This window comes from Oreochromis aureus, linkage group 10, assembly GCF_013358895.1.
Source record: "Oreochromis aureus strain Israel breed Guangdong linkage group 10, ZZ_aureus, whole genome shotgun sequence".
In the NCBI taxonomy this organism is placed as follows: domain Eukaryota; kingdom Metazoa; phylum Chordata; class Actinopteri; order Cichliformes; family Cichlidae; genus Oreochromis; species Oreochromis aureus.
Window position 1 is genome coordinate 33,468,568 of NC_052951.1, and position 22,965 is coordinate 33,491,532.

At 41.9% G+C, this 22,965-nt stretch overlaps 1 protein-coding gene and 1 pseudogene across 1 annotated transcript; both read left to right on the plus strand.

Moving 5' to 3' along the window:
- The first annotated feature begins 714 nt into the window (after positions 1 to 714).
- Positions 715 to 2,285, plus strand: LOC116309269 (olfactory receptor 2K2-like). The gene is made up of 3 exons (XM_039618182.1): positions 715 to 1,076; positions 1,381 to 1,607; positions 2,098 to 2,285. Exons 1-3 carry the CDS (start codon positions 715 to 717, stop codon positions 2,283 to 2,285), a joined length of 777 nt encoding a protein of 258 aa, XP_039474116.1.
- A 1,303-nt stretch (positions 2,286 to 3,588) lies between these two features.
- On the plus strand, positions 3,589 to 4,688 carry LOC116309261 (annotated as a pseudogene).
- The last annotated feature ends 18,277 nt before the right edge of the window (positions 4,689 to 22,965 follow it).

Sequence of the window (22,965 nt, forward strand, 5' to 3'; positions counted from 1 at the left end):
CAGTAAGGCGCTATATAAATACAGGCCATTTTACCATTTTTTTACCAATTTTTTCATCATGCTTGACCTAATATGTCTGACCCAGCAATGGAAAAAAAAATCAAATAAAAGTCAGTCAGCATTAAGTTAACGTTTCACTTGTGAAGTTGAGCTGAGGAAGGGATCTGGACTGATGTTACTTGGCATCAAGCAACATAAAGAGGATTGAGCCAATAAAACTCCAGCATGATTTCCTCAATGAGTGAAAAAACGTCAGCACTCTAATGAGAAGGAGGGGAGGGAAAAGCGTTGCAAGAGTGCTTCAAATGTTCCATATGCACCGCAGGTTTGTTTTCTTTTTCTATGAACTGTTTTCACAGACTGACTTTTTTTGCTTTTGTGGTTTCCTTAGAGGAATATATATTTCATTCAATCAACAGTTTCAAAGGTTTTTATTAGCCTTTCAATTGACTTTTGTGGTTATAAATGTAACATTTTTATTATTCATTCTTGTGTAAATGCAAATATGTCTGTTATTGTGTAAATACTTACGCTATTGTGTACTTCACACACATGGAGAAATGCCAAACTGCCTTTCATTGTTCTTGTAACAGTGACAATAAAAAGCTATTCTATTCTATTCTATTCTATTCTATTAATGTCTTTGTTGCCTGAATATTCTTAGGTTTTGATATCTTTTGCAGGGAAGTGCTGTTGTAGATGGAGAACCTAACGATGCTGACTCCTCTCAAACAGCCGATTGTGTTTGAACTTGAAGGCTTCTATATACCACCAGGGTTTGGCCCTTTGCTGTTCTTCCTGGCTCTGTTAACCTATCTCGTGGTGCTTTTGGGGAATGGTGTGGTGGTGTTTGTTATAGTTAACAATAAGAACCTGCACAGACCCATGTTTGTAATGGTGTGCCACCTGCTAGTCTGTGATCTTTTGGGGGCCACAACAGTGCTACCTCGCATCATGATGCACTTTTTGACCGGGCAGAAGAAGATTGCATACATTTCGGCTATCACCCAGGCCTTCTTCATGCACACTTATGGAGTTGCGGTACAAACTATTCTGGCTGCGATGGCCTACGACAGGTAATGAAAGGCATTAACTACTGATCAAAACTGATCCAACTATTCTTTTTGGGTGTTCTGTAAACTACTGGGCTTTAACATGTTCTGAATGCTACTAATGAATTATGACATGTCATTCCCTTGCTCCTTTCCAGCAGTTTGTGGTTTGGGAAGTTTGATTAACTGGTTGTTGGTAGAATTGTAGAGTTTGTAAATGGAAACTGGAATTTAAATCATGTTTGAAGGACTTTTAAAAGTTAAAGCTCCTAATAATTTCAATATGTGAATATTTAATTCTAAAGAACAAAGTTTTTTCTCTGTGTAGGTACATAGCAGTGTGTGAACCTCTCAGGTATTACGCCATCATGACCTCAGCTCGGCTGCACTCCTGCTGCGCCCTTGCCTGGTTCCTTGCTGTGGTGCTCATTGCTGTGCTCTTTGGCTTCCACATGAATGTCCCGTTGTGTGGTCGAATCATCCAGCATGTTTACTGCAGCAACCGGGGTATCCTAGGCCTGGCCTGCATTCCCACCCCTACCAGTGACATCTATGGTCAGTACATTACCCCGGAGCTTCAATTCTGCTTCTTACAAAAAAGACCTGTTTTTAATAGGCCAAAGTCTCCAAAAATGCCGTTTTGATGACTGTGGATTTGCTTTGTGTTTTCAACAAGTTTAGCTTGTCGAGTTATCATAAATTAGTAATATTTCTGGGTCATAAATGATAAACTGACTCGAATTTTGTTTTTTTATAATACATAATTCCAGTCATACTGGCTATTCAAAGCAATTATAAGCAAAAATGTTTGTGACTGGAAGGGTACAGGACACTGAAATAAGAGGATAATTGTCTTTTTTTTCCTATTCTATAGGTCTGTCCATGACCTGGTCTGTGAGTACAGGGATGTTCCTCATCATTGCTTTTTCCTACATCAGGATCCTGTGTGCTTCGGTAAAACAAGGCAGAACTGATAGTAGAATTCGCAGCAAGGCCTTTCAAACTTGTGCTTCTCATCTTGTTGTGTATGTGCTTTTTGAAATAGCTTCACTGACCATAATTGTAAGTTATAGGTTCCCTTTACTCTCCCAAAACATAAAGAAGTTCTTAAGCATTCTATTCATCATTGTCCCACCAGCCATCAACCCCATTATTTATGGACTGGTCAGTAAAGACTTGCGCATGAGCATCATTAGACTCGTAACCATACAAGCAAGTCACAGAAGTCGATGAACTCATGTGGTGAAATAGGAACTTGTCTGTACAGGACAAGGGTTCCCTGCATATCAGATACACAGCTGTTTTTGGTCTGCTCGAACATGTCTACTGTTATTATGGTCAACCTACTGTGTCTTTGATACATGTATCCAAAGAATCTTGTGTGACTCCATTTCCACTAGCAAACTGTTTTGCTCTTGGATAAAGCCCTTTTCCTGCCACACCTCCCACTCACTTAAAATGTACGTGTTGTCTTTCTGATTGTAGAAGCATGCATTTTGACACCAGAAGACTAGTGATGAAATGTTAGGGTCCTTGGAAACTTTTTGCACATGCTACCCATCATATGAATGATTAGTCAGACCCAACAACTCAACATTATTGAGGGCACTTTTTTATTATTACCACAACAAGTGAAAGCTTTCTAACAGCAGGGTGAGATACTACATTGGTCACTATTGATCCCAATTTGATCTCATGCATCGTGGACTACTAAAATAAAATACAACAAAACAAACAAACAATCAAATAAACAAAAACATAAAGAAGTGTCTTCAGTTTATCTTCCTAATCAAAGTTTGCTGTCATTAGAAAGAAACACTACTATTGACTAACTCTGTTAATCAAAGAAACAGCGATGCATAGCCTCTTAATGACAGCAAACTTAAATAAGAAAGAAACAGTACTAAAATAACCTCATATTGATGTTTGGTGGCAAAGGTAATGTTCTGTTAGTAAAAAGACTGTAAAACAGGGGATGTTGAACCTCTAGTTTCTATTAAATTATTTTGGACAATCACTCTTAACAAAACCAATTATTAAGGCCTTATTATTGCCATAACTGGTACAAATGTCAGTCAACAGTCCAGAAAATAGATAGTGCATGTCTAGAAATATATGTAAAGGACCATTTGGCAAGTTGGATTTTGTCCATATGTTCTGCCCCATTTACTATTTTTATATGTTGACATATTCTTAAAGGATAAATGTATGTGAGGATAATAGTTCTCAAAAAGGAACGGGACCAAGGTCTTCATTGCTGCTGGTAAACAACATCTGCTCATCTAACAACAGAACAACTTCTATTTAATTTGCTGAATGTATCTGATAAAAGATGTTGGGTGCATTGCGTTATGTGTTCATTTTAACAACAGGTTGACACTGTAGATGGTCAAACAATGCTAAGATTCTGTTCTGTGTTATCCTATATAAATCCTATTCTACATAAAGTGTTTCCCTTGATAATTAGATGGCATGTATAAAAAGAAAAAGGACTTTATCGTTGCTGCAGAACAGCACCAGCTGCTTACTTCAGTCAATGGAAAACTGCACCTACAACAGCCTGACACGGCAGATAGAAGGATTAAACATGTCAAAGGATTCTGTATACACTGCCTTTTTCTTCTTTTTAACTTCCTACATTTTTTATTATCATTATGAATATTGGTATTTCACTTCTAACTGTGATTGACAAGAACCTTAAACAGCCCATGTATCTGCTGTTTTGTAACCTCTCAGTCAGTGACATAATTGGAAGCACTCAAATTGTGCCCCGTTTGATTGCAGATCTTTTGAGGCCTCCCTCTGAGCGTCTCATCAGTTATTATGAGTGTGTTGTTCAGGCTTTTACTACACAGTTGTTTGGTACAACTTCCCACACTGTGCTCATGGTTATGGCCTTTGACAGATATGTGGCCATCTGTAATCCTCTGCGCTATACTGCCATAATGAGCAACAAAATGGTGATCAAGCTGACAGTTCTGGCCTGGGGAGTGGCCTTTGTTTTGGTTGGTATTTTGATCAGTAAATGGACTGGTTCTTATATAGCACTTTTTCTACTCTGAGCACTCAAGTGCTTTATACAACTAATTCATTCACCCATTCACACAAGCACATTTTCTAAGTTTGGTGAGTAGTCTAGGAAACTTGTGTGCAAAGATGATCATATAGGAATTTTCATTTGTAGTTCGGGTTATAATGGAAGATATTTAGTCAAGCATATTTCATGACTTAAATGTTTATTATAGTCAGTGCTTCGTATATGTTTTGTTTACAGACCACATCTACAACCCCTCCCACACCTGAAAAGTACTTGTACTCCCGTAAGCCTGTGGTTGCATTACAGTGCTGTTGTGTTGAAGAATGACAGTAAAAAAGGAATAACCATTTTTGAGTGTGCTGTTTATTCTGACTGACACCCCAAGGTGAAAATCATTGCTATTCAACCAATGCCTATGCAATTATTGGGTGAAACCCAAATTAATATTGCTCCTTCGAGCTCAAGGATCCTTAGATCCTAATGATGGAGCCTAGTTTCTTCTGCAGTGAAGACATCCCAGAATCAACTTGCCCAAGCACCAAGTACAACCTCCTTCCTATCTTGCAGACTATGAGGTGAGCTTCATTGGCCACGAGTGAGACTTGACATCCTACAGTCATACACAAACAGCACAGTATTCACCAGGGCTAGAAGAGACAAAGCAGAATAGGCTATCCCTGTAGTTCCAGTTTCGTAGCGAGGTCTGAAATTCATACCATAAATTTCGGGCACAAAAAAAAATAATAAGGGGGTGGCACAAAATACATCTATCTATCTATCTATCTATCTATCTATCTATCTATCTATCTATCTATCTATCTATCTATCTATCTATCTATCTATCTATCTAACTCAAAGCTGAGTTTCCTTATTAGACCGCAGTGCATGCCCGGATGAGTGAGTGAGTGACGTGTAAAAGGTGAATGGCTGCTCCACACAGCATCAGAGAAGGCTTGGCTGAGTGATAAATTTTTTTTGTTCACATCACTGCCTCACTTTCGCGAAGATCGGGAGATTAATCAATTACGCTGCATTATTGACGTCTGCAGTCGGGTTCTCTCATGTTTGCTCTGTTCACGTAGCTCTGTTAGCTTGGTAATTTAGTCCAGCGGTCCCTAACCCCCAGGCCATGGACCGGTATCGGTCCATGAGTCGTTTGGTACTGGGCCGCAGTGTTGAGGTTCGGGTGTGAAATTTACAGTTTACAATTGTTTTTATCGTTAATATTTATTGTTTTTATCGTTAGCTTGGTTTCCCTGTGTCTTTTCCCATGTGTTATGAATACATTTTATTTGGTACTGGTACTGGTTTTATTTTGTTGTATTTGTCTGCGACACCTTAAAGGCCGGTCCGTAAAAATACTGTTGGACATAAACTGGTCCGTGGTGCAAAAAAGGTTGGGGACTGGATTTAGACAATAGGCTGTTGACAGAGTAACAATAAAGTTTGGTTTAAAAGGATAAAACAATGCTTGTGTAGTTGTATCGAATTGTATGCACTTGTAGGAGTTATGCAGTACGTATAAGTTACTCTGTCTTTTGCAGACAGCAAGTTATAGGCTATAGGTTAGTTAACCTTAGCATAGCTTCCTGTTGTCCATTCACTCATTAACTTAGCTGAAACTCCCCACATGGATTTGGTCAACCAAATGGAAAAGAGTGTTGCTGCTGCTGAGATACCTCTCAGTCTTTCACCACCCAAAACAACTTGATCAGGCTCTGTGTGGAAGCCTTTAACACTCAGTGTTGCAGATGAAACCAAACTGATATGTAATGTGTCCAAAAGTCAGATCAGCAGAGGCAGAGATGCCAAACATCTGTCAACATCTGTTATGCATAATCACATGCACTTAAAGCATCTTATTCCTGGTACTGTCTGCCCCCCCACCCCCCTCCACAAGCACCAGTTAATTATTATAATGGATATAATTAAAGAATACTTACACTATAACATTAATTGGAAGTGTAATGCAAAAAACTGGATTTTTACGCCTATTTTGAATTTTACTCGAATACAAATACAATGTGCTTTGCACATCTCTAATATACATATATATAGATATATATATATATATGCACACACACATACGCCTGGATCACCTGTTGAGAAAAAAAAATGAGAAAAAAAGCAAAACTCCAAACCTCCCTCCACCTGCTCATATGTAGTGTTCATGCATGTGTGTTCGAAGGTGCATTTAATGCCTCCCCTGCACCCTGGTGGCACACCTGCACCCCAAGGCCCTGATTGTGGTGGAGCGGGAAGGGACAGGCAGCTGGGGATGGGGAGGGGCAACCGGCCCATCCCTGGGACCAGCTCCCCCGCTGACCCCAGTAGGCAGCCCCACACTCTGGAACCCACCAAGGCAAGGGGGCCGAGGCCCATCCTGATTGGGGCTCACAGCAGCCCTCCAAGGAAGACGCTCCTAGGGAATTCCCTAATGCCCCAAGCCCGTCCCTACCCCCACACCAATCACAATAGTGAAGGTGGGACCAAACTATGACCCCCCACCCCCACTAGGTGGTGGAGCTACTCAAAGGAGCCCAGAGCGATCAATCTGATGTGGTGGCAGAGGCTGTATCAAGACTAATGTGATCTATTAGATAATTTCTATATTGGTTATAATGAATATTATTTTTATTTTTCCAGTTCATGAGGACTGTTTTCTTGGCTATGCATAGGGCAGTGAAAACCATGTGGGTTATATTCTTTTCTGACATAATCCAAGTTGCCCACCAAACACTAAAGGGGAGGTTGGAATTTTACATTTCAGACACTTTGATAAGTCTTCACATATCTCGCGCCAAAACTTCTGAACTGGTGGACAGAACCAAAGAGCGTGGATATAATTGTCCGGTGAGTTGCCTTGACAGTGTGAGCAGTTGTTGGAGGACGTAAAGCCCATCTTGAACATCCGATGACCTGTATAGTGCACTCTATGTAATATTTTGTATTGAATTAATTGAAGACTGGATTTCTAATTAAATAAAAGGTTTTTATGCATACCTGAGACCAGAAGTTTTGGTCTAAGTTGACTGATAAATCCGCTTCCCATTTTGCAATAGGAAGTGATATTGATTCATCTGTTTTAGAAAGCGTTCTATTTATTTTGGACAGTAATTTGGGGGGTTTTAAGAGTAAGAAATTGTACCACACTCGGTGGTGTTTGTAATTCATTCTTTTTTACTATGGATTTAATTTGTTGATATTCTAAAAGATTTTCTTGTTGATCCCATATTGTGTAACTAGTCTGTCAAACAGAATAAATTCTGTTCCTTCTAGTATATGTTCCTGCACACTGTAACCAGCAGACTCCAAACACAGCACCCTCAGGCTATTTTCCTGATCTCTGGGGACATCTCCCTGTCCTCCACTCTCCCCACCTTCACCCAGTATGTCACCTGCCACACCAGAGACAATAAAACATTGTACTTATTGTATGCCAACACCAAGGAGGCATACAGCTCATCACCTCTCCCTCCCCTGAGGGGCTCAGATCACAACCTGGTTCATCTCCTGCCTGTGTATAAACCTCTAGTACACAGAGAACCAGTTAGGAAATGGTCGGCAGAGGCTAAAAAGGCCCTGAGGTAAATGGTAAATGGACTGGTTCTGGCGCTTTTCTACTCTGTCTGAGCACTGAAAGCGCTTTATACAACTAATTCATTCACCCAATCACATCCATTCACACAAGCACTTCTTCTAAACTTAAGTGCTAAGCATCTAACTGTTTCCATTCTACTGTGTGGGACAACCTCTGCAGCCCTTTGGAGGATGACCTCAACAGTATCACAGACTGCATTACAGATTACATGAACTTCTGTATGGACATTTATCCATGGCTTGTTGTTAGAAAAACACCGTACCTTTATGATGGGTACGGTGTTTTTCTAACAACAAGCCATGGATAAATCCTGAAATAAAGGCTCTCCTTAAGGAGAAAAAGAGTCTTTAGATCTGGAGACAGACAGGAGCTCAGAGCTGTCCAGAAGAAGCTGAAATGGAAGATAAGGCAAGGGAAGGAAAACTACAGGAGGAAGATGGAAGAGCAGCTGCAACAGGACAACATCAGAGGGGTTTGGAACAGCCTGAAACAATCTCAGGACAATCTCCCTCATCTTCAGAGACTGCCTGTCTTTCATCTCAGGTCTTCACACCTCTCAGCTCCAAGTCATCACACCCACCCCCGGCTTCTGTGGACTTCAACATACACCCCCTCCCCTGGAATCTATCCATCTCAGCACTTCAAGTGAGGAATGAGCTTCGTAAGATCAAGGCTGCGGAAGGCTGCAGGTCCAGGCTCCTGAGGTGCTGCGCAGACGAACTGTGTGGCATCCTAGGATATCTGTTCACCCTGAGCCTGTCACTGGGGAAAGTACCACAGCTGTGGAAGACATCCTGTGTGACACCGGTACCAAAGACCTCCCATCCCAAGGACCTCAGCAGCTACAGGCCGGTAGCCCTGACATCATATCTGATGAAGACCCTCAAGAGGTTGCTTCTAAACCATCTGCGCCCCCTGGTGAGGTCTTCATTGGATCTGCTGCAGTTTGCTTACCAGCCTGGAATCGGGGTGGAGGACGCCATCATCTACCTCCTGCACCGAGCTCTGACTCACCTGGAGAAGCCTGGAAGCACTGTGAGGATCATGTTCTTTGATTTCTCCAGTGCTTTCAACACCATCCAGCCACGACTTCTGAGAGACAAGCTGGAGCTATCGGGAGTGGACCACCACATGTCCCAGTGGATACTGGACTACTAACTATGAATGAATGAATCAAGGCTTTATTGGCCACATGCAGGTTGCCCTGCAGTGGAATAGAACCCCCCCACCCCCACCCCCCACCCCCCCGACCTTACACACAAAACACAGACATGACATGGGAATACAAGTCGGAGATCGGCAGCATTACAGAAAAACAATGGAAAAGTACACGACAATGGGAAAGTAGAAGAGGAAAAAGAGACCTCTACTCGCGCTGGGCTCCTATGGGAGGACAGCATGAGAACAGGAAACAAAAAAACTCCTCTGCACAGAGAGCACATAAATGTCCACAGTACAACATTATGGAGCACGTGACAAGCCACAGGGTTGGGTAGGGGGTGAGGAGTAATCCGAGGGAAACACAGCAGTCAGTATGTGAGGTCACAGGGCTGTGTCTCTGATACGCTGGTCTGCAGTACCGTTCCCTGTGGGGCCCCCATACTGCAGACTTCTCCATCAACTCCCCACACTGCCACTTACAGAAGTTCTCTGACGACTCTGCCATAGTCGGCCTCATCACAGGTGAGGATGACTCAGAGTACAGACAGTGGACTCTGGACTTTGTGGACTGGTGTCAGCAGAACCACCTGCTGATCAATGCTGGAAAAACCAAGGAGTTGGTGGTGGACTTCCGGAGACGCAGACCCACCACACTGACATTGGTGAACATCATGGGAGTGGACATTGAGATAGTGAGTGTTTAAAAGTGTGTGTGAGAGGAAGGTGTGTGTGACTGATGATGTCAGGGGAGCACCCAGAGAAATAGACAGAGTTAAATTCTAAGAAGATGAAGCGGATGCATGTTTTAAGAAAAAGTAATAAGGTAATAAAATTATATTAATTACAGGTTTTAGAAAAGAGACAGACTGAGAGAAATAAATACAGGAACTAACAATTACATTAATGAATTGAAAATGCACATACACAAACTGTTACATGTGAAATTATTGTTGGAAAGTTTAATAAAGAAAGCAGTTTACACTCCTTTAATTTCCAGAACCAGTGTGTCCCCTAGACCTGATAACACCCTTGCCCAGTTGGCTCCTGTAGTAGGCGGGCATGGAAGGCTGGACAGCCCATGACGGGTAAGATCCCACCTCGAAACCCTGGGACAACCTAAGGCAAGGCGCAGTCACGATTGCTCGAACCTAAGTCCCGGAGTGACCGTGGAGTCACTGGAGGAGACGGGATTTAACAGGTAAGGCCACTGGGCACAGGCGAAGGGAAATGTCATTCACAATGACCAGTGATGAGCCAAAAGAGAAAACACACCCTGTCAAAAGGAGTTTGGAACACTGGAAAAGAAACATTTACAAGATCACAAAGATCATAAAGAAACATTTATAAAACCACACATACAAACAGAAAATGCACTAACCTTACACAGACAAGCTAATGATTTAAAACCTGGCTAAGAACACAAACATACGTAATTAAATCAGCCTGCTAATTTCATGAGGGTTAAAATGGTGTGAATGTTGGAGAAAATACACTTAAAACACACTTGGATAAAATAGAGTTGTTGTGGAATAACTCAAACGAAGCTGTATGACAAGGGAGTGAGTTATGGAAAAAAAAAAACAAAAACAAAAGAGGAGTAATTACTTAGGAGTGCTCTTGCACTGATTTATCAAAGTAAGTGATTAGTATAGAAAGAAAATGAAAATAATTCAATAATGTGATAAGGTTTACACATGTATTCCTCTTGTTAAGTTGGCTGTTGAGCTGTGGGTTTATGCAAATTAGCTGGAGTGAGTGAGTGACAAAGACACTTCCTGTGTGTGTGTCGGAGGCTTTCAGTTCAAGAGAGATCGGGGCTGTTGAAGAGTATTGGGAGAAATATATAATGGTAAAGTATCAGGATATTTGATTACGGTGGTCAGGTCTGTTCAGAGGGGCAGATTTGGACAGGAAATTTATAATTTAAGGATGATATGTGGTTGAAATTGGTTTTTATCTTGTGCTGAATGAACACATGGTAAAGTGAGGAAGGGTGACATTGTGCAAACGGTCTTTGAACTTTGACGAGGTTTTCGTGTGTTGAACGGGTGAAATTTAAGATTGTTTCAGATTTTTGAGGCTGTTGTTTTATTTCCAGAGAGGGTGTTTAATTAAGACATGGATATGTCTGAGAGGGGCCCCAAAAATTTTTTTTTGTAGTAGTGCACTCAGGAAAAACCTGTCAGGTGATTTTGTTTTGTACTTTGATGAGCTAATAATCAGCTCTCTTTTTCATTTTGTTCTAAGCAGGCCTGGAAGACAGTGAACCGACGGCGCTGACAAAATTACCAAGTACGAAAATCAGGTGGGCTTTACAGAATTATAATTGATTACAATCAGAGACTGATTGGCGGCAAGTCTCTGTCTAAAAATGGATTGTATCGATTCAATCCAGTCAAAAGTATAGAGAACTATTTTCCTAAACAGGAAAACGAAATAAAACGAATGATTGAGCTCATTTTGCTGATGTGGAGCATCTGATGACGTGCGCGGAGGGCTGCAGATCAGCAAAAAATATCATGTGTGAATGCATGGGAGTGAATGCGAGTGATAGGACCAAGGGGGAAATAAATGAAAGGACAAGTGGGAGACTTAAATCTGGGGATGCTGAATTTGGGACATTGATGTTTGTTTTGAGAAAATTATTTACTGGGGTTGGATTATGTTATTACACTATAGAATGCTAAATGCTAAAGGGGGAAACATTGTTTGATGAGATTCAAGTTACCATTAACTGAGGTAACTCAGGATTAATACCTGTTTTGTTTAAGGTTATTTTTGCCATGACACAGACTGGATCATAGAGGGAGAGTATGAAATGTAAAGTACAGGTTTTGTTTTCAGGAAATTCCAAGGATCCAGACCTTGCATGGAGCAACGAGTGAAGGAGATTTGACATGATGATTAAATTGATTTTGTTCCTTAAACACAGGTTTTCAGGGCTGGAGCAAAACACCGGAGAGGAGAATTGCTGAGCTGTTCTGGGAAATGAAATGACTAACCTTTTTTCCTTTTAATTTGTTAAGCTTGGGTGGAGCATGTTGAGTTTTTTGCCACATGAGATGTGTCAAAAGAGGATTTAAGATTTAATTTGTTTAATGTGAAAGGGGTTTTACTAGGATTTTATAATGATTGGGGTTGTTTGATAATCTAGATATAGTAAAACTGAGGACTTGTTAAAAGAAAGGAGTAAAATGAACTGAATTCTGTTTAGAAGATAAATTGCTGGGGTTAATAAGAAGTTGTACATCAAACTTAGGGGGGAAACTGTGGGAATAAAGGATATGCTTTGGGGAAAATAGTGAACATTTTATGAGTAGAAAATGTGGGATTTCTTTTTGATTTTTAGGATAAGTTGTAACAGTGACATAATGCTAGAAGGTTGTTATAATGTAGGCTTTAGAAACAGATAGTCTAGGGTAGAGGAGAGCTTTTTATGAGGATGTTAAAAGTGTTATGGACTCAAATGAATAATATTGGAGATTATATATGTAGAAATGATTTTTTCTTACACATTGCAATCGTGCTCATTAACAGAGTTGATGGTTCGGTCCAGTTGAAGGTCATAAGCTTCGATGAGCGTTATGTCTCAGTCGATATAGTGTAGGGGACTTGGAGCAACAGAAGGATAAACAGCATTCACGCTTACAAACACATATGGTTTAAACATAGGTGAGGCCTAGGGCCTGAAATTCCTTTAGCTTTTAACTGAATTTGAGTTGGCCCAATAACAAATGACAGAAAGAGGAACTGAATAGGAGTTTTGCTTGTAACTAAACTGAGTGACATATAAAATATTGAGATAACAGATGCAGCTCTAACTTAGTCCTCTTATATAAAAAGCAGTTACAGAATACAGAAATACAGAAAACAGAAGCAAAGGGAGAAAGCTTATATATGTTGGTTAAGTCTGATAAAGTTTAAGTTAGAAGGAGTCATTACATTAAAAGCAGCAAAATGAAATAAAATGATATATTCAAACAGGTTATCACCCAGAAAATGGGAGTTCAAAATACAGTTAGAGTTCAGCTTTTAGCTATGATGAAGTTTATCTAGGAGCAATTAACTAGGTGCTTACACTTAGTGATTAAAGTGGTCGTTTTTCTTTGATCCTTTTAGTAGAATAAGCCCTTATAATGATTTTATGATGATTTTGCTTGTGAGAGGTGACTTAGATGAGAGGTAGGCCCTTGCAGCAGTGACAGTTTGTGCACAGGATGTTGATGATCAGATAGGAGCAGAGAGGAAGCACATGCAGAGACATGCTTCCTTTGATCCTCTTAAAGACAACGCTTTCAGAGGTTCACAAATGCTGAGTAATGTTGAATGAGATATGAAAATAAATGTCGAAAAACCAAATACGTAATTAGGTTCATGGTTTGAGTAACATTAGGTTGAGTAACATTAGGTTTGAATAAAGAAGACAATTGAGGGACATAAGGCAGGAAGCCGTACTAGGGAGGAAGTGTTCTGTTTCCTTTGCAGGTGGCCAGATTTCCACTAGAGTGGGACCCAGAAGAGGAGCAGAGACCACTTAAGCATGAAGTGTTCTCAAGTGGGAGCGGGCATTTTATAACTAAGACCACCTAGATGACATGAGGTTGTCTGATTTGTTAAGTCACAGGATGCCAAGAGAGGGTCAGAGCTAAGAACAGTGATCCTAAATGTCCATGACGTCAGGGGTGGACAGGGAAACAGTTGAATGGGCCAAGGAGTGACCCAACATAAATGTATTGCGACCTCTGGTGGTCCAGAGGTCGAGAGTGGGAGTGTGGGGAATAGAAATATTTTATTGCTATTATTTGCTGCTATTTTATAATCATCATTACCATTTCATGTGATGTTGCATTCAGATGCATTCAGATGTTCAAATATATTGGTATATTATATTAGTCTTTATTACAGGTCCAAAGAAGAACCATTTTAAAGGGTTGAGTTGAATCTATAATTTAAAAGTTATTAATGCTTTTATGATCTCTGTGTAGAGGGCAGAGACAGGAAAATACTCTCTGTGCCAAAATGAGACAGGAAAGCGAAACGCGTCTGCAGAGCATGTTTTGCAGAAGTGAAACCGAAAGCAGAGTGAGTGCAAGCCAAAGAGCCAAAGAGTTAGTATGCATTTATCTTTGATTTAAGCTTTTAGTAGAGGCTTTTGATCAAAACATTAATTCAGTAGAGTACACCTATAGGGATCACTGATAGGGAAAGTTCAAGTTGCTTAAGTTAAGGTCAACTAAGGTTCAGAAAAGCAGATGCAGTACAGACAGACAAATAGTGAGAGGTCATGACACGCACGCAGTACACAACATGCACGCCGTTGCACGTGTACGCACTCACACACACACCATAACAGATCTATTTTGGTAGGGCAGAAATGCAGAAGTGTGCCGAAGTACTTAGAGGAAGTGCACCCGACAAGCGACAGCGAAGAGGGGAAGCACCGACCCGAAGACAATGTTTTTTAGAGCAATGTTAAAGGTCAGGGAACATTTTGTGGTTTGGATTGACGTAAGCTGTACTATTGTCTATTTTTGTAAAAGAGGGGGGCTTTGTTATTGTACCCATATAAAACCTTGTCTCATGATTGTAAGTTCAGTTCAACACTGATTGGGTTGTTGAACTCACACATGTGTTCATTAAAATGCCGTCTAAATTGCACACGCCTGGATCTGTGGTTTTTATGGATTCTTCTCTCAATATTGAACCCTTAACAACCTGAATAAAAAAATAGACTGGAGCCACAACACTGATGCTCTTTACAGGAAGGGTCAGAGCAGACTCTACCTGCAGAGGCGGCTGAGGTCATTTGGAGTCCAGTGAGACTGTTACGTCCCCAGGCTAGTCTAGGGGTTAGAAGGGACTAACATAAAGGTAAATAGTGAAGGAGGAGCCAAGATGGCAAGTTAAAAGGTTTATTTCTTGCTAGAAATTCTAATTCAGTTCTAGTTCAAACTGAGGCCAACATAACAAACAAAGTATCCCTGATATGAAAATAAAAGGAACATACCTAACTCTAAAGAAAACAAAATATACAACCTATAACCATAACCTACCAAACACCACATAAACAGGAGAAAACAGAGAATCAAAACAAAATGCAGCTCTCCCCTATAGACAGTCTGAACATGGAAACACAAAATGGACATACAAGTCAAAAAGGCATGCAAGCCTGCACAGGTATGGCAATCAAAATGGCCAGAGGGCCCAGAAACACAGCTCCAAAGGCATTAAGTAGTGCTCTGCTGATTGGCAATTAGCTGGATTCTATGAGCAGCATCCAATCAGGACAGAGGAGGTGGAGCCTAGACAGAACATAGGGCAATAATTCACAAAGGAAAACCAACATCCTCCTGAGGGATGTAACAAAGACCTTCTATGACTCTGTGGTGGCATCTGTCATTTTTTACAGTGTTGTGTGTTGGAGCAGCAGTTTATCTGCAGCTGAGAGGAGGTTTGATAAACTCATCAGGAAGGCCAGCTCTGTTCTGGGATGCACCCTGGACCCAGTGCAGGTGGTGGGAAAAAGAAGCACTCTGGCCAAAATAACATCTCTGATGGACAGACTCTCCCACCCCATGCATGGAAATGTTGCTAAACTGCATAGCTCCTTCAGTGACAGACAGCTGCATCCTCGATGCATGAAGGAGTGTTTCCTCAGGTCCTTTGTGACGGAGTTCCACCGTCCAGGCCGCAGACAGCTGATCTGGGTGCATACACGCACCACCACCATTAGTTTGTACAATTACCGTGGCTGTGCGTCTTTTAGTCGACCGGGCGGATAAACAAAAAGGGGTGAGAGGTATATTTTGAGCGGCGCAGAGGGTGGCCAACATATTTTTTTTTGCTTACCTTTAATAAAGCCGGTCGCGTAGACTCTCCGAGATCGCCGATTATACGAGTGGTTATGCAAGCCGATGGTATGGTGTTCCGGGGTTCAAAAAGTGGGTTCGCGCACGCTTGAAAGGTCACGTGAACTGCATTATTTTTGTTTGGTTTTTTTTGTTATTGTGAAACACTGTAGGCTGGAATTGGCCATAAATGTCTGTATATACATATATATATATATGTATTGTGGGAATACAGCTGGAAATAAGCTGAGGAAAAAAAGAGTGTTTTGGGAAAAGTTGCCAAAACCTGGAGATGGCCAGAGAGTGAATGGGCCTGTCGTCTGGTCGTCGGGGAAGGCGTTGGAGGCCTACACTGCAATGGATGAAGAAAGAGCCCATCATTATGAAGATTTGAAAGCTGCGTTGCTAACCAAATTTGACATTTCCCCTGAGACGTATCGGCAGAAGTTCCGGTCCAATACAGTTCCACCTGGTGAGAGCCCCACTGAGACCTATTATCGCCTGAAGGGCCTCTATCGGTGCTGGATCCGACCAGAGCAGCATACTAAAGAAGAGATAGGAGAAGCTATCATCTTGGAGCAGTCAATCCGGGTACTTCCAGGGGACGTGAGGACCTGGGTGAGCCAGCAGATGGACTGACCGCTGCTAAGCTGGTGTCACAGTACTTCAATGCGCGTAAAGGAGCACCACCTGCACGCTCATCTGGGACACCACAGCGACCACCACTTTCATCATCGGGTCTTCTGAAGAGGGAGAGCAACCCAGAGCCACCAGAAAAGCCCAGGGCATCAAACTTACGAGCAGCGGGTAAGGACTTTCTTTGTTATTATTGCCAGCAGCCAGGTCATAAAGCCTCGGTATGCCCTATCCGGAAGGCTAAGGTCACTGGTGCCTGCTATAGATGGATGGAGCCCACAAGGGTCCAGCCAGTGGATGTGCAACGCTATAAAAAAAGTAAAGGTCAATGGTCAGCAGGCTACTGCTTTGCTGGACACTGGTAGTTTTATGTCTTTGGCTGTGTCCCAATTCAGGGTCTGCACGCTTGAAGTACGCATTTCAAGTGTGATTACGTCACTGCCACGCGACGACGGCTGTCCCAATTCAAAGTGTACTTCAAATGCATACTCCAAATGCGCCGTCGATTTCCCCAAATATCAAGCGTGGTCCGGTGCACGCTTCGTGGCCCCATATATCCCACAATTCATAGCGCAGCGGTGGGTGTGGATAATTTTGCCGCAAAATACGGCAGTAGGGAGCGGCCGAAGAGTGAACTGTAAAAGTAAGTACTGAATATGATGTCACTTATTTATGTGCAAATGTTTAAGAACATTAAAACATGACTGTTGGCCACATGTCGGCAAAGTTATGTGACATTAGTGATGTTTGTACTTTCAGCGGTAACTTGGTTTTAAAGCCTCTACGTCTAAATATATATCTAGTCGACCTTAATCTTACAGAGAATGTGATGATTTTATGGATAATTAAATTCAGTCATATATCCACAAACACAACAAGCTGAAAGTCAGTGATGCTGCTCGGTTTGCAGTCCTGAATATGACGGCACAAGCAGGATTCACTGCACTGTTAATGTTAGCTATGTTATATTGCTGCCTCTGTTCGGTGGTGTGGAGCCAAACGGACTTTAACGTGTGTTTGAACGAGCTGACGGTTCACTCGTTAAGCTGAAAGAAAGATGCTTTAATCACAGGAGTCACACATGTGTCCACTGGACCATCTGGGAACTCTTCTTGTTTAGCACTCGTAATAACACAAACACTAAATCCTCCTTCTCTTGTGCTGTTTTGTAGCAGTGTGTACACCTGAGACTGTCACCTGTCTGTCTGTCCTGCACTCTCTCTCTGTTTCTTTCTCTCTGATTGTGGAATAAAAGTATGAACATGTATTTATAAGTTACACTTGTGTTTGAATCCTGCAGCTTATCACACATTTGATTTCCATGTGTGACAACTGCAAGTGTCCAGAGTGAGGACAGACTGAGGGACCCACTGCTGCACATCATCTGTGAGGCTTTGCACCCTGATGATCCACCAGGACAAACTCAGCAGTGTGTGAGGAAGAGGAGGAGGAAGAGCCAGCAGCAGCTGACAGATGGAGAGAATAGACAGACTGTTCCCTGTTTGTGAAGGACTGCTAGGAAAGTTTAACATAACTAATTATCTGTCCTGAATCAGTCTTATTAGGTAATGTTCAAATAATGTTATCATCCCAGTGTTTTCAGTGTGGGAGAAAGTACTCAGGGCCTTCAAGTTACACACTATGAAAGGCAGCAACAAGTTTAATATTCAGAAACCTAAAGTATGTATCAGCAGCAGAATGGAGCTAAAAATAAATGTTTGTTTCAGTTCTATGAAGCTTTGAGTATTTTGGATTAGTAGCACTGCTGTGTTTGTTGCATCATATTGCTGTAATTGTTTATATGCTTTATATATTCTGAGGTAAGTTGATCTATAGTGTTACATCATATTCTATAAGGATGTTATGTGTTTGTATACTTTCTGCCCAGTTTGACCCATTTAGCAGAAGTCAGCCTGTTTAAGGCTCTGATATCTATTCTGTATGACTTAAAGCAGTTATGACATGGTCTGATTTTCTCACCCAATAAAGGAATATTTAATATATCAGTCTGATCTTCATTCTATCAGAAACAGTTATCACAGCTCATACATTTTCTTTTTACACATATATATAAGCATTGAACCAAATTTAGTAATGCCAACATATTGAAAGAACAATGTTTGTCTCTTATATATAATACATCTGTATATACACTGTCAGGGATACTTGTCTTTGACTGAAGATTTAAGGTGATAGGACATATAAATTAGAGATGGACCGATCCGATATTACGTATCGGTATCGGTCCGATACTGACCTAAATTACTGGATCGGATATTGGTGAGAAATTAAAAATGTAATCCGATCCATTAAATATAACCTCACAAAACTTGCGACACCGCGTAACTCGGCTCATAACCATAGCATGTCGGAGCAGTGTGCGTCACGTGATAGAGCGGCTGTGTGTATTTGTAGCCTGGCTACCAAACCAGCCTTTCATCTCCGAAGAAGTTATCCCAGAGAGAAGTAAAGCAAGTGTGTAAGTTCATCTCTGAATGTTTATAAAGCATTCCCACGTTAAGCTTAACAACGGATATATGGAGCGACTGCCTCTCTCTCTCCCTCTCCTGCCGCTACTTCATGAAACTGCTTAATGATCAGCTGATCGGCTTTTCTGTCGCGAGTCCGTCTGTCTTCTTTGTTTTTGGCCCACTTTGCACCAGAAAGAGGAAACCAGCGGCGGAACAACAGCAGCACGTTTAAGCTTGATAAGCTGTTGTTAGAATTTATTTAATATTACTTTCTACACCAGGATCCTTTTCTACGTAGCTGACGGCTGGTAACTGTGCAGGGGCGGATCTAGCAAAGTTTAGCCAGGGGGCCGATAGGGCATTAACAGGAAAAGGGGCACAAAGACATACTTTTCTTTCTTATTCTCATTTAAAATGTCTCGCTTTTAATAAATAATTATCTGAATCTTACACCCAAAGTTTTAATCTGATGTAAAATGTATAGAAGTCCATTACTGTATATAGTAACTACTAAGTCTAATATACCCTAGTAAGCTATAGTACTTTTTCCTTTGGGAAGGTACCATCTGTGCAGTCTGCAATTCTGTTGAAGAAAGATGTTGAATCTATTTAATTATTCTTGAAAAATAATTTATTTCTGTGCATTTTTTTTTACACGTGCATTAAATTAAAGTTGATTACGTCAATTAAGCATCATGAGGTGGAGGGTGGGGGGTGGTTCCCTATATTTTTTTGCTGGGAGTTTGCAACCCTATTAGTTAGGTTGCTTAATATTTCTGCTAAGTACTCTTTAAAATACCAGAATAGGGAGGATGGAGCAGGTTTAAGTTTATTAGATTGATCAGTGTTGCTGAACTATGAAATATTTTGGGTGCAGTGTACTTTTTGCATACAGGTATAACAGAATAGCTTTAGTGTTGTTGTTTATTTAAACTTGAGGATGAACTTATACAAAATGCAGCAAGATATTAAAAAAACAGTTTTATTGATAAAAACACACTATATCGGATTCACATCGGTATCGGCAGATATCCAAATTTATGATATCGGTATCAGTATCGGACATAAAAAAGTGGTATCGTGCCATCTCTAATATAAATAACTGCTACTTGCATCTTTGACCCAGAGTTCAAGCTCATATATATATATATATATATATATATATATATATATATATATATATATATATATATATATATATATATATATATATATATATATATATCTGACAATACATATAATATTGTCCATATTATATTAACATTACCACAGTGAGATGACTTTAGTCTCATGAATAACATTAGCTAATTATTATTTACTAACTAATCTTGAAATGTCTGTTCAGTACAGAAATGAAGCCCAACTATCAGGTTTTACAGTCCTGTGGTCTCAACTAATCAAAGTGATGTCATGACAAAAATGAATGACCAACAAAACATTTTTTCTCCTTCATTTCTGTCACACAAAGCTGTATGAAACATTTCATGGTTAGTATCATGGTTGCTAGGCAACCTGAACAGCGTGACGAAGGCTAGACCGTCCCATTTCACAAGCCTCTCACTTCCGCACTTCCCGTACTTGTAGTACGCGTAGTGTGCGTACTTCAAGCGTGCATACCCTGAATTGGGACACAGCTGTTGATTAAGCGTAGTTTGGTACCAGTGAACAGTGTGGACTATAGCAGACAGGAAGAAGTTTTATGTGTGCATGGTGATAAACATCCATACCCAAAAGTGGAGGTAACAGTGACTATTAATGAACAGCCCTACCTGTTGTCAGTTGGGGTGGTACAGAACTTGCCTGTAGAGGTTATTCTGGGGATGGACTTGCCTGTACTCATGGACATGCTGCAAGAAAAAGAAGAACAGTGGAAATAGACTCATGTGGGTGATAAGGGGAATGCTAAATTAAATGTGTCTGGCCCAGTGGTCACTAGAGCCCAGGCGAAGGCTGGATGCCAACCCTTGCCAGACTTTGACAGTAGTCTGTGTGAGGGTGGCACTAATGGGCCAAGAAAATCCCGTCGCCAAGGCTGCTTTGAGAAGCAGCTATGGTCAAAGGGGCCGGACACTAAGAGCGTGAAATGGGATGTACCAGAAAATATCACTTTGTTACAAAGGGAGGATGAAACGTTGAAAGTTTTGTTTGCTAATGTGACTGAAGGGGGAACTGGAAAATGGGGTGGGAAAGAGAAGTTCATTGTTGACAAAAATGTGTTGTATGCAGTTGACGGTGACCACCAACGGCTTGTGATACCTTCTAATTGTAGACCCCTGATTATGCACCTAGCACATACCTTCCCCTGGGCAGGTCATCTGGGTCGCCAAAAAACCTATATGCGAGTTAGCTCACATTTCTTTTGGCCGTCAATGTTCACAGACATACAAAAATATTGCCATCCCTGCCCTACTTGCCAGAAAACTTGTCCAGCCCGCAAGTCTGACAGGGCCCTGCTACAGCCACTTCTTGTCATCTCCACCCCCTTCCGTAGAATAGCTATGGACATTGTGGGTCCTCTGGTAAAAAGTAGTCGGGGTCATCAGTACATTTTGGTGGTGTGTGATTATGCGACTCGTTTCCCAGAAGCTTTGCCTCTGCGTGTGGTCACGGCACCCAATGTTCTAGCTGTTCTCCCGGGTGGGGATACCAGATGAGATTTTGACAGACCAAGGGACTAACTTTACCTCTAGGTTGATTCAGTTCTTCCACAACCAGCTAGGCATCTCTGCCATCAGGATGTCACCCTACCATCCACAGACAGATTGGTTGGTGGAGAGGTTCAACCAAACTCTGAAGAGGATGCTGCAGAAGTTTGTGTCAGACACTGGGAAAGACTGGGACCAGTGGCTGCCCTTCCTGCTGTTTGTGTACAGAGAAGTTCCCCAGGCTTCCACTGGTTTCTCTCCATTCGAGCTACTCTATGGTTGGGATGTGCAGGTGCCATTGGATCTCCTCCGGAAGGGTTGGGAGTCTCCTGCTTCTGCTCCGAATGATAAAGGAATGGTGCAATTTGTGCTGGAAATGAGAGATCGGTTGGGAAGATACCGTGAAGAGGCCGAGGTCAACCTGCGAGATGCTCAAAGAAGCCAGAAGACCTGGTATGACCAACAGGAATTTCAACCTGGTCAAAAGCTGTTGTTACTTCTCCCTTCAGCCAACAGTAAACTTCTGGCGAAACGGCACGGGCCATACACAGTTCTTCGCAGAATGGGGCCAGTGACCTATGAGATTCATCATCCATCTCTGTGTTCAGTTAACCCCGGCAGGACCACCCTTGTCAAACATGTGATATGCCTAAAGGATGGACATCCCATCCGCCAACGTCCATACCGGGTTCCACAACACTTAGTGAATAAACTGCGACAGGAGGTGGAGAAGATGCTGGAGCTTGGGGTGATAGAGCCGTCCTGCTTAGAGTGGTGTAGCCCAGTGGTCATCATCTTCAAGAAAGATGGCTCACTACGCATCTGCATTGATTTCCGGAAGCTTAATTCCAGTACCAAATGCCTCGAATCGAGGATTTGCTGGAGAAGATCGGAGTGGCCAGGTACATCACCACCCTGGATCTGTGCAAAGGTTACTGGCAAGTGCCACTGGAGGAGTCTTCTTGACCGTACACCGCCTTCAGGACACCTGCCGGCCTGTTCCAATTCACGGTGATGCCATTTGGGCTACATGGGGCACCGGCCACCTTCCAAAGTCTGATGGACAAATTACTACGGGGTGTGACCCCTATAGTGCCGCCTACCTGGATGATGTAGTGATCTTCAGCAACACCTGGGAAGAGCATCTGCAGCACCTGTCCGAAGTCCTGGGAAGAATCCATAAGGCAGGGTTGACCCTAAACCCCTCTAAATGTGAGTGGGCATGGCAGGAGACCCGCTACCTTGGCTACCAAGTGGGCAGAGGTGAGGTGCGTCCGCAGATGGATAAAGTGGAAGCCATCCAAAACTGCCCTCGGCCTCACACCAAAAAGGAAGTCCGGTCTTTCCTGGGGCTGGTTGGCTGGTATCGAAGATTTGTGCCCCAGTTTGCAACTATTGCGGCCCCTCTTACTGCTTTGACCAGCAAGGACCAACAGAATCCTGTAACCTGGACAGCGGAATGTGAACAAGCTTTCAAAATGCTGAAAACCTGCCTGTGTATGACCCCAGTTCTC

Bases quoted from the DNA above. Each gene is read 5' to 3' on its own strand.
- LOC116309269 (XM_039618182.1), top strand. From the start codon at position 715: ATGCTGACTCCTCTCAAACAGCCGATTGTGTTTGAACTTGAAGGCTTC. The intron at 1,077-1,380 runs GTAATGAAAGGC...TTCTCTGTGTAG, and splicing joins GCTGCGATGGCCTACGACAG to GTACATAGCAGTGTGTGAAC. The intron at 1,608-2,097 runs GTCAGTACATTA...TTTTTGAAATAG, and splicing joins CCCTACCAGTGACATCTATG to CTTCACTGACCATAATTGTA.